This window comes from Vulpes lagopus, chromosome 21 (genome assembly GCF_018345385.1).
Source record: "Vulpes lagopus strain Blue_001 chromosome 21, ASM1834538v1, whole genome shotgun sequence".
Classification (NCBI taxonomy): domain Eukaryota; kingdom Metazoa; phylum Chordata; class Mammalia; order Carnivora; family Canidae; genus Vulpes; species Vulpes lagopus.
The window spans coordinates 10,053,844-10,066,573 of NC_054844.1; the positions used below are offsets into that span (position 1 = coordinate 10,053,844).

Sequence of the window (12,730 nt, forward strand, 5' to 3'; positions counted from 1 at the left end):
GAGAATGTGGAAACGACAACAAAGCAAGCTGTTATGTTTCATACTTCCTGAGAGTTTCTGTAAAGTTTCATGTAAACATGAAAATGTTTACAATAGCTGTAAAAGCTTCCAAATGTCCATGGATCTTGAATTTACATATTTGATTTAATTCAACTACATATTTTCAGAAGTTACATATTTGGTTACTAAGAGAACAGAGTAAAGGTTTATTGAAAAAGTATCGCTTGAACTAAACCCTCCACATTCTTTCCTGTCACTAAGTCACATTTTTTCAGGATTTCTGTATATTTTAGGGGGGTATACTGGTGTAAGACAGTGACAGAATATGGAACAGAGGAATAAAAGTGGAAGGAAAGCCTCAGAATTTGGAGTGTGAATAAAAGTGGACAGAGAGGAGAAGGAAGGTTAGAATAGTTCCCAGGCTGTGCTAGGAGATAGAAGCTAGCATGCACTGCTAGGAGGAGCGAACAGTCCACCTTGATTGAATCAGAAATGACACGGACGGAAGCATAAATAAATTGATGGTAGAAAAACGATCTGAATTTACCCCTCTTATGTTTGAGAATTACCAACTAGTCTACCTGAAATATAAAACCCAGTGACCAAAAAAAAAAAAAAAAGGGTGTGGAGTTTAAGTTTGGTTATTTGATTTTTAGTACTTTTATGAGATTTGACAAATATATATATATATGCTATAAAACTATATAAAAGCTATCCTAATAACAAAATAGACACAACATCCTCACTAATATTATTACATTAGTACAGAAGTTAGACTTCTCTGGCTATTATTATAACTCTTTTCAATGTGAGCTACAATAACAATTTGAAAACCCATTTTATAGTTAAATGTGTGGAATACATACTACATTCTGATGTGAAGGGCACTAGGAACCTATCCCTTCCACAAATAGCTCTTCATCAAAGCACCACTATACCTGAAATTGCACAATTTCACTTAATGAAGATTTTCCCTTCCTGGAAATTCACTTTATTTTTCTTTTAAGATTTTATTTATTTATGTATTTATTCATGATAGACACAGAGAGAAGCAGAGACATAGGCAGAAGGAGAAGCAGGCTCCCTGTGGGGTGCACAATGTGGGACTCGATCCCAGGACCCCGGGATCACGACCTGAGCTGAAGGTAGATGCTCAACCACTGAGCCATCCAGGCATCGCTGGAAATTCACTTTAAAGTGAAAATATTACTAAAAGGCAGTAATCACTAACTCCCTATTATTTCACTTTATTAGATTGTTTTTCTCTCATGCCTAAGCCCAAGCAATATGAAACCTGTCTCCTGTGGAGTCCTCCAATTTTTGAAAAATATAATTTGTGAAAGATGCAAAAATTTGAACTAATTCTATGTCATAATTAGGAATGGCACCTTCTAACAAAACCCTGAAACACCTACTCTAGCTCATATCAGATCAAATTATATTAGACTTGCTCCTCACAATGGAATAGACTATGTATCTGCCCATGTTTTATCCATGAATTTTCATCAGAAAGCAGTTCATTGAAACAATATGCTTTAGACTCCACTAAGGTTAAGATGAAGAATGAACTTTTGTTCTTCGAAAGGACATAATAATGAGATATTCCTTTATTCAGAGTTGAAGATAAGAAAACAGGAAACAAATACCATATTTACTCCTTTACTGCAAGTTATTATTTTTATGTTTTTATGTTCAAGGTCCATGTATCTCACAACAGTTACGAAAGGGCTTCCTGAAAGAGCAAAAATCCAAAAACAAAAAACAAAAACAAAGTGAAACAAAACAAAAAACATGTGCCCCAACTCACACGGCCCCACCTTACCAGAGAGAGAGGATCACAGACTGACAGACACTAACATCTATAAAAGTGGACACCACAATTTTGCAAAGTCATTGAACCCTGAGCTCACTTACAGTCCAAAGGAAGCCATGCTGGACGAAGATGGATACATCACTTTAAATATTAAAACCCGAAAATCAGCTCTCACCTCAGGTAAGAATATCCAGAGCCAGCAATTTGGAAGTTAATTATTGAAATAAGTCAACTCTACTTCCCTTTCTCTACTAGCAATAGCACGTATAGTTTTATTTTATTTTCCTGATGACCATCCTGCACTACAGAATTTGAGTAATAGCTGCATTGGCTTAGGCAGACTTATTTAGAATATAAGCCACAAAAGATAAAAACAGGGTACGTTACATTAGGCTTATACAGTTTACTCCTAGAAGGGATAGAAACCAACAGCAGAAGAGGAAAGAATGTTTTATAACCTCATTTTCTAAGCTGTCAGCAAATGGATATGATTCTTCAATCTTGCTTATAAGAGCAAGTATTTTGTCAGGGTTGGCACAAAACAAAGCAAAGACATACAAAGCCTTAACAGTTGTATTTTGACTCAGGGATTAGTCCATTAGAAAAGGATGGATGTGTGGGATGGGAATGGGTTATACTTGATGATCACCAAAGGAACATCAGCAAAATCTGGCAATGAGGCAGTTTATATCACTCAGAAAGTCTTGAGAGGGCAGGGGTAAGGGTGATGCTGCCCCATAGCTGTGCCGTACTGCCTGCCCTTTAACATCTTTATTGTATGCCTACAGTTGACTCTGATAACTCATCTCTGTGGCGTGTGATGGCTTTGATTCTGCTGATCTTGTGCGTGGGGTTAATTGTTGGGCTGGTGACTCTGGGGATAATGTGTAAGTATTGGCTCACTGCAAAAGATTTGTTCTGAGGAAAGAAATACCTAAGGATCCTGGTGTATACCACTAAGCTTAACTGTCCTTACATATCTATTTGTTGCTACTTCAATCACCTTATACATGGCTGCCAAGACATTCCCAATAAAGGAGAACTCTGACTTTTCCCTTCTGATTCAAACCACTTTTTTGATGTATCAATTTAAATTATTTTCAAGAATTTTAAACTGGTCTTCAAGATTCCCCTCAGCCTAGATCCACACAATCTTTTCAAATTTTTTTCTCCCTATCCTGTGTATCTTCAGTTCCAGCCAATGTGGACTTTTCTATTTCACAAACACATCCTCTTTCCTGTCTTAAATTTCACTCCATTCTATTCCCTCTTCCTAAAATGCCCTCCTTCCCACTTTGTTTAATGAATGCATTTACTTTCACTCAGAAGCAGTTCATATCCCACCTACTGTATCTATTTTTTTCTTTGTATAAATCTAAAAGCCCTCCAATGTCACATTACCATCCATGTAGCTGTTGCTTGTGTGCTTGCTTATTTTCTCACAAGATATTGTAGAATCTTTTGTTTGCCATCTTTTTATTCTTCTGAATATCACAGTATTTTGAGTGCAACAAGAAATCAATATGTATTTTTAAAATAAATGGATATTTTCATATTATGTGAAAAAATTGGGACACCTGGGTGGCTCAGCGGTTGAGCATCTGCCTTTGGCTCAGGTCATGATCCTGGAGTTGCCAGATCGAGTCCCACATCGGGGGTCCCCACGGGGAGCCTGTTTCTTCCTCTGCCTGTATCTCTGCTTCTCTCTGTGTCTCTCATAAATAAATAAATAAATCTTAAAAACAATAACAGAGGTCATCCACTTCTGAAATATCAAAGCAAAGAAATATCAAAACATCTGCTTTGGGCATGCAATTTGATCATGGCATTTTCTTATTTGTGATTGTCTCCTTTACATAGTTTACCTCTTCTTTTGGATTACCATCAGGTGTCAGTTTTGCACAGTTCTTAATTTGTTCTTTATACCGCCCACTACCCAGACCCCTTTGCAGTACTCATTTACTTGTGTGTATCTAGGAAACACTTCACAGATTGACAGTTCTACTGAAATTAAAGTTCATTGAAAAGTCTTCACATCACCATTATTATCCTGATTATAAATTATCTAACTTTTTCATCTAGCTGTTACAGAGCAAAACTACCAACAAGTGGAGAATAAAAATGTCTCAGGAACACTGAACCAATTAGCAAAGCGATTCTGCCAATATTTAATAAAACAATCGGAACCAAAGAGCAATGTCCGTAAGTATGGTTTTGTAACCTTTTCATCTCCCCTCTCCCTGGAGTATTTCTGTGATATTATCTGTAGGGAACCTGGAAATCTACAGGAAACACCGACATGTGGGAAAAGCAAAAGTAAAAAGTATGGACTCCTATGCTTGGTTTCATATTAAGGCCATAAATGCAGCCCATGTGACAGAAACTGGAGATATTATGGAGATAGTTGCTATGGATTCTTCAAGCACAACTTGACATGGGAGGAGAGTAAGCAGTACTGTATTGACGTGAATGCTACTTTGCTGAAGATCACCAGCCAGAAGGTTCTGGTAAGGAGATTCCTGTGTCAAATATTTTGGAGTCATAAGGAGAAGAATCTTAAGTGAAACATTTGACTTTAAAATATATGCATACTTTTTTCCCTCATTTCTTCCAATCTCTGCTAATCTGAGAACCTCATCAAGCCCAGTAGAAATGACCATATTTAAGAGTAAAAAGGAGTAAAATGAACTAATGAGACTTAGAGTTCTGGTGTTATCTCTGTGACAAGCCATTTCACTTTTCTCAACTCCTTTAATTGCATTTACTAACTCATAAGAGAATCTGAAAGTATAAAGAAATTCAATACCATTGTAAAATATAAATAGAAATGTCATCCAACTATCACGTGAGTCCTCAGTTTCTGCTAAATTGTTCAACAGTTGAACTTGAACAAACCATGACTCAGACTCCACCTTTTCATAGACTTTTCCATAGTTTTGGGAACAACTTTATTTGAAAAATACACAGGATTTCAGTTGAAATTTTTCTACTAAACATGTCTCTTTTTCCACATTTTTCCTCTTGGACAGCTTCTAACAAAGGTTCTGTTTTGAAGTGAAATATGTTCACATTCACTCATGCACTCTCCCTTTATTATTTAAGGTAGCTTTTCTCTTTTTTGTGAATCCTGGAGCAAATCAGAAACCAAGCCTTGGAGTCTCCCTTCTGTCAAATAATAGATTCATTAAAACATTTTTTGAAAGGCAGAAATTGTTTATAGTATTTAACCGATAGCCTCCAATGTGGTAATTATTCACATTCTGTATATTAAAAATGAAAGCAAGTAGAAGATCTGAATTTGGGTTGTGTGTAGAGATTAAAATGAACTCAAATAGTCAAGCCAGTAATATTCTTTAGAACTGCTGTAATTGATCAACAAAATTGACTTATATGGGGATCCCTGGGTGGCTCAGCAGTTTAATGCCACCCTTCGGCCCAGGGCATGATCCTGGAGTTCCAGGATCGAGACCCACATCAGGCTCCCTGCATGGAGCCTGCTTCTCCCTCTGTCTGTGTCTCTGCCCCCCGCCCTCATGAATAAATAAATAAAATCTTTTTTTAAATTCACTTATACATTCCTGAGCCAAAGTAATGGACCAGACATGAGGAGATCATTCCAGTGACACTCATGATCATTTGTGTGCCTTGTTAGTCTAACTGCTGTACCACCCACTAACTTTTTTTGTGAACTGAAATTCATAGAGATGATATTCAGGTAAATAAATTAACTTTCTTCCTGATCAAGCAAAATGAGAGTACCCTAAAATCTCAACTTCAATAAGAGATTAATTGAAGACGTACAAACATGTCTTGAATCTTGCTATTCTAAGCTGATGGCAGGTTGGAAGTTTATAAATGAAAGAGGAAGTGATGTCATTTTTGAGAAACAATAGGTGAATTTCAAGTAGAATATACTTCTTATGGTGAAGTATATAATGTGGATATATTTTAAAGAAAGAACAAGAGTTAATAGAAAGATGAGGGGTAGCTCAACCTTTAAAAAAATAAGCAGTCAGGGTCCCTAGGTGGCTTAGTTGGTTAAGCGTCTGACTCTTGGTTTTGGCTCACGTCATGATTTCAGGGTCATGGGATCGAAACCCATGAAAAGGGAGGCTGCTTGAGATTCTTTCCCTCTTCCTCTACCCCTTCCTCTGCTGTCTCTCTCTCTAAAACAGATAGACAAATCTCTTAAAAATAAGCGAATAAATAAATAAAAATCAAGCAGTCAAAAGTGACTTTCTTATGGAATGCCATTCTGTGCCTCACTTTCTGTCAAGAAGCTCAAGTCATTTTTTACTTGCCATGAATGCTTTCTCACCTACCTGTTTTTCTAGGAGGTTTGAGAGTACATTTGACTCTTTCTAATTTTGTTACCCATAAATTGATTGATTGACTAATTGATTGGTTTATCTATTAATTCAACAAATATGCACTGGAACTATTCCAGTAGCTGAACCAATGCACTTAATAAAACATACAGAAGTCTCTAGATTCAGGGAACTTATAGTCTAGTTGAAGCAATAGGCAATGAACAGAACAAGTAAGTACAGTGTATCCTATAGTACGTAGTGATAATTCCTAAGTAGAAAAAGGTATAAATTAGAAAAAGCAAATGCTGTTTGTAATCCTTTTGAGAAAGACATCATATAATTTCTTTTATTCAATCAACTAAAACAAATTAATACTTCCAATGTAAATATTGTAGGCTACTACAAACTAAACTAAGCAACGAAATCAAAGTAAGTAGAACTTAAATCTAGGGAATAATAAAGTTTCACCAACAATATATTTCTTTTTTCATTTTCCTTCTCTAGTTGTTTACTACTATGTTATTTAAGAGCCATATTTGGCACACTATTTGAAACTCTTGTCTTCAATCTATGGAAGATAAGCGTGTAGAAAGGTTAGAATACCTGCTTTCTGTGAACATTTTTTTCTGTGTTCAACAAGCAATTTTTTATTCTAAAACAAAGAAACTTGGCACAATTCTAAATATCAAATATAATTAATGAGCATTAACATAGACATATAATCTTACTTGTTTCTGTTGTTCAGGATCTTATCACAAAATTTTGTTTTTACACCATTATAAGAACTGTGGAAGCAGGCTGACCATTATATATATCTGTGTTTGCAATAGAAATACATAAAGTCCAGGACTGGATTAATTCGTTGGGTTGGATTATCCCGCAAGAACCCTAATGAGATCTGGATGTGGGAAGATGGCTATGTGCCCTCCAAAGATGTGTAAGTCACTGGACATTCAGAATTCAAGGCACAACTAGAAAATTTTATTCTTGAGATCCTCTACCCTCTTGAGGACAAGTTACTTAAAAGTTAGTAGGTGGCTCTATGCCCTACTGTGTGCTATATATGCAGCAGCACACTCACTGGCATGGTACTTCTAATAAGACAGTTCTACTTAACTTACTCTCCCATTCCTCTACTCTTAATCTAAGTTACAATCCATTTCTATTCCTGATATTTTCCCCAGTCATTTCTACCCTCAAATTTACCATTGAAACATTTGTGTGTGTGTGTGTGTGTGTGTGTGTGTGTTTAGGTTGATCTGAGTCTCTTCACATATTTTTCAAACAAAATGATCATTTTTGTTATTTAATGGTTGAAAGTGATTACTTCTAGGATTCTTTTGACTTTCCAGTATTATTTTGCATACTCTTCTACCCCAGAGGTCTCCACAAATCAGGCAACCACCGCTCACAAGGTGGTTCTAATGTTCATATCATAAGGCTCCATCCTTCTACAGACAGCCCAAGCAAAGGAGGCATTTACACTGAGTATTTAATATGCTTTCCAATATCCAATCTCAAGACCTTTGCTCATCATGTATATCAAAACTGTAATGTCTCTTCAGTTAAAATTTACACTGATAACCACAACTTGTACAATCTGATCATTACTTAAATTTTCAATTAATTTATTCAACAGATATTAAGTATTTACTATGGGTAGGAGCAAAGGATAATGCAACTATAAGCAAACATCTTAGATCTTGAGCTTTATTTCCTATCATTTACTGACTCATTCACCATTTTGAAGGCAAACTGGTGAACCCTCTGTGCTTTCAATGAACTAAACTTGTTTCGCTGTCTTAGGGCTTTTGTACTTACTGTTTTCCTCTAGAATGCTCCACTTCCAGAACTCCATGATGAGCTCCTCCTTGTGATTTATGTGTCTGTTTAAACATCACTTCTTCAATGAGGTCAACTTAAATTGCACAAACTGAATTAACCTCCTTCCACCTACATCCACTTGAGTCCGTAATCAGAACCATTTCATTTCTCTTGCCATTCTCTGAAATTTTCCATTTGTTGGCTTCTTACCAATATCCTCTTACCATGATGTAACTTCCCCAGTAGAACCGACTGTGTCCTTGTTTACTCTATCAATATCAGCATACACACACAAACTTAGGCACATACTAGGTATTTCATAGGTATTTGGTGAATAAATTAAATATATACATTTTTTTGTTCTCTTGTCATAATCAGCACAGCAGAGAACATAGACAAGTTAACAGGCAACTACAATAGAATGTGCTGCCTTATCTCTGCTACCTTGTAGCATAAATCCTCATTTCAAAAGTATTTAATCAACTTACTTTTCCTTAAGCGCAGTCCCACTTGGTGCAGCTATTTGACCTATGGGGTCTCTCACCTCTTCTCTGTTGATCTAAATCCTACCCTTCCTTCAAGGCAGAACTAAAGCATTATCTTCCATGAAAAGATGAAAAAGTAAAGCTTTTCCTATCATTTCACATCCCATCCATCTCTTTCTCAGGACACCTATTTGCCTACTGCTCACTTGTTGCTTAATCACTGCTATAGTAAATTGCTATTGAGTTACTCAGATGTACATACTTTATACTCCCAAGCAGATTGAAAATTCGTCAATGATCTGAATGTGGCTTTTTGCTTTAATCCCCCTACTTTTTGTTTCCACTTTGTGCAACAAAATACTTTCACACAGAGTTTAATTGTTGACTGTTTATATAGCTTTCGAAGGAACTCATTCTATCTTTTCCATTCACAGGTTTGAGCTTTCTGGAAACGAAAGAGAAAATATGAATTGTGCTTATTTTTATAATGGGAAAATTTACCCTACCGTCTGTAAGAACAAACATTATTTAATATGTGAGAGAAAGGCAGGCATGGTGAATGTGGACGCACTATTTTAATGCAAAGAGATGTCATAGACAAGTGCTCAATTTTACAATGCAAGATCTGGATGCAGAACTCGCTAGCCATAAAATGGCTTATTTTTCCCTTTATTTCCCTTGGAGTCACCTTTGCATTATCTTTTCTAACAATACCACTTCAATATATATATATATCCCTTTATAACAAGGGATAAGATAACTTTGTTTCTTCTTTATACATCCAGAAGCCTATCTGTGAATGATCATTGGTTCTCAATTGTCCTGTTTCCATGGATTTTCTTTCTTCTTCTCTTCCATTCCTAATCACCTCAACATGGTATGATTTGGTACATTTTCAGACATAAACATATACATTTTAAATTGAAATAAGAAAAGTTAGAACTTAATTGGCTTAAGCTGTGCAAAATACCTAAATCTGAAAGACAGCATAAGGTAATGGAAAGGATACTAAACTTGGAGTAAGTAGAATAATCTAGACTGTATGATTACTTAATGTACAACCGTGGACCAATTAGTCATGTAGTCACTTTAACGTTCATTTTCTCACATTTCAGATAGAATCGCTCCCATTATTTTACAGTTGTACAATCTAATAAAACATCAGAGTCCCATGAAGGCCAACACCATGACTTTCCCATTTGCTGTTGTATGCCTGGCACCAAACACGGTTCCTGGCTCAGCAGAAACAGAAAGATAGCTGCTTCTCATTGTGTGAGAAGATTGATCTGTAAAACATTACACAATTGTGATTTGGAATCCACCTTCAGTCAAATTCAACAGCAAAGAAAATAAAGTTTCCTTCTGCACAAGGAAAACAAAATTTCTATGCAAAAAAAACTTGATGGTGCTTAAAAATAAGAAAAATACTTCTTAACAAGGTCTATAGGCAAGTTAACAAAACAGCAAGTACAAATGTTTTATCTTTTCCTGACAGTTCTATGCTTGGTTTTTGCTGAGTAATTCATGAAGAATTTATAGATATGTGGAGAGGCACTCTTTCAAAGGATAATAGGCAAAAATTGCATTTCTTTCCCACAGCTTCCCTGAAGTACTCTTTATTCTTACATTGGTGGTAACAAAATTTATAAATAAGATTCTGAAACATTTCATTTGAGATCTTTGTTAAAGCATACAGATGTTCAAATACAAATGCATAAGGTTGGGATCCCTGGGTGGCGCAGCGGTTTGGCGCCTGCCTTTGGCCCAGGGCGCGATCCTGGAGACCCAGGATCGAATCCCACATCGGGCTCCCGGTGCATGGAGCCTGCTTCTCCCTCCGCCTGTGTCTCTGCCCCTCTCTCTCTCTGTGACTATCATAAATAAATAAAAAAAATTAAAAAAAAAAAAAAAAAAAAAAAAAAAAAAAGAAAAACAAATGCATAAGGTTCTCAGTGGAAGGCTGAGACAAAGCTACAAATAGGTTTTAATATATTTTGAGAAAAATTACATTAGAACTTGCTCCCTGTGCGGCTTTTGCTAAATTACTCTGTTTCCTCACTTATGAAATGGGCTTGATATTATTACTTTACTCACAGGTAATAGTGAGGATCATTTAGTATAATATATAAAATATTGAATACAGTACCAAGCATGTAATATATATTCAATAAATATGTATTACTTACCTTTGTGCTCTAACTCTCAAAGACACTTGAATCTTTATCTTGATGTAGATTATCAATATCAACAAGCAGATTTTGGGGGGACTAAGGAAAAATAATGCAAATACTTCAGATTCTGTTTCTACTTCAAATGTCTTGAGATCTTGGCTTTTGAGGTATAGTATCATTATTTTACTGTTTTTACTTATTGACTTAGAGAAATGGAATAGGAACTAATAATTCAGAAAACCATCCAAAAACAACCAACCATATCTCTGGACTTTAGTGTTTTATTGCCCACAAACGGAAAAACATATGTTTATATGTTATTATGGCACCAGTAAATTTCAAAGAATATATCTTCATTCATGGCAAAAAAAAATGTAATTAAAAAATGTAAACCTATAGGGATGCCTGGGTGGCTCAGCGATTGAGCGTCTACCTTCGGCTCAGGGCACGATCCCAGGATCCACGATCGAGTCCCACATTGGACTTCCTGCATGGAGTCTGCTTCTCCTTCTGCCTGTGTCTCTACCTCTCTCTGTGTGTGTCTCTCATGAATAAATAAATAAAATCTTTAAAAAATATATAAACCAATCAAACCATGCCTACAAAAATTATTTTCTCTGGTACTCAGATCAAAAGCATCTTATACATGAAATTGGAATAGTACAGATTTTAATAGCACAGGTTCTGTGATAAGACCACCTAGTTTCAAATATTAACTCTTCCACTTACTACCCAAATGAACTTCAGTAAATAATTTGATCTATCTGTGCTTCAATTTACAATTAAGTTACAATATACTAATAATAGTGTTTCTGCCAGAGAGCTATTTTGAGAATCAAAATAATTCACATAAAAGCCCATTGAAACAGTGCTTGGAATGTAATGAATAATAGCAGGTAGTGCAATTAAAAACAAAAGCAATACAAGTAACATATTAATCCTTTATTGGGAGAGCCCAATGTTTCCCCCAAAGAAACTTATCAGAGAATGTATTGTATTAGAGAAAACTAGATCTTCCTGAGCTTGATATTTGGTACTGATAAAATCTGAGAGCACCTGGGAGTTAATGAAAATTCACTTTCCTGTACTCCCAACATTAGTTTTAATGCATGTTTGGTATACTTATGGTTTCTTCCTCTTTTTCTCCTCAGGATAGAAATCATTACATGATAAAGGCTACAGAGAGTTAAGTCACATTATTTTTCAGGTTAGAATCTCAGGTTGCATGAAAATCATTTGAAATATATGGAGAATTTGCTTGGATTTACCTCCTAAGATCCTCTCAGGCCCACCCTGTGCCTTGGGAGGTAGAGCTCAAATGAACAACACTTCTTGGAGCAACTTTCCTCTGGCTTACAGTTAATTTAGCTATTGGGAGGCACTCACAGTAATCAAAGGGTGAAAGGAGAGCATGTCAGGGTATTCATTTCCTTGGCTTTCTCCCTACCATGCCACATTTGACAAAGGCTGTGTGTTCTGTATCTTAGGCCATGGCCCCCATCAGACAGTCACAAGGTTCAAAGACCCTCCTCTTAACTCCTCAGGCCTAGGGGTAATAACATCATCCCAATGCATATTTCAGCACCTCTTTTTGTTCCCATTACCCCTTCCCCAAACTTTATAGACAGTGTCTTTATCCAATGCCTTTAGATTACTCTTTGAGTATGCCATTTGTTTTGCTTTGTTATAGAGATCAATCATTGATCCAGGGAGATAGCGAAACAAAAAAGAACATTGCAATTTTGCAGATTGTTGAGATTTGCAAACTATAAATTATCAAGATATGATCCTTGGCCATAAGGACAAATGGCCAATATGTGAATGATGATTAAAATATCAAGTTTCTTAATACCAAGGCTATAATCACAAGATGTGGCAGAAATGGCCATCTATCCACTAAATAATTCATGCTTCTCATTTAGAGCAAAGTAGTCATCAAAAGTTTGCTAGCCAGGCAAAAATTACATTTATCAGACCCAGCCTTTTAGAGCTAAAACAGGCATTGCATTAGTTGATGTGGACATGCTATATGTTACTTCTTGATTATGGCTTTCAAGAAGTAGACACGGATTTGCCATCTTCTCTTTTCCTTTCTAAGGGACTCCAAAGTCTCACAAGATAGAAGCC

The 12,730-nt window shown here is 36.0% G+C and overlaps 1 protein-coding gene across 2 annotated transcripts; it reads left to right on the forward strand.

The window, feature by feature from the left end:
* The first annotated feature begins 1,755 nt into the window (after positions 1-1,755).
* Positions 1,756-10,933, forward strand: CLEC1B (C-type lectin domain family 1 member B). Of its 2 annotated transcripts, XR_005984899.1 has the most exons (7): positions 1,756-1,993; positions 2,602-2,700; positions 3,896-4,015; positions 4,169-4,320; positions 6,954-7,060; positions 8,867-10,151; positions 10,378-10,933. XR_005984899.1 is itself a non-coding variant. In XM_041736502.1 (6 exons), the coding sequence occupies exons 1-6, from the start codon at positions 1,792-1,794 to the stop codon at positions 9,009-9,011; spliced, it is 825 nt and encodes a 274-aa protein (XP_041592436.1). In that variant the 5' UTR covers positions 1,756-1,791; the 3' UTR covers positions 9,012-10,172. The 2 variants fall into 2 exon arrangements, 1 of the variants encoding a protein (XP_041592436.1); XM_041736502.1 differs by lacking the exon at positions 10,378-10,933 and having other exon boundaries at positions 8,867-10,172.
* Positions 10,934-12,730: the final 1,797 nt, after the last annotated feature.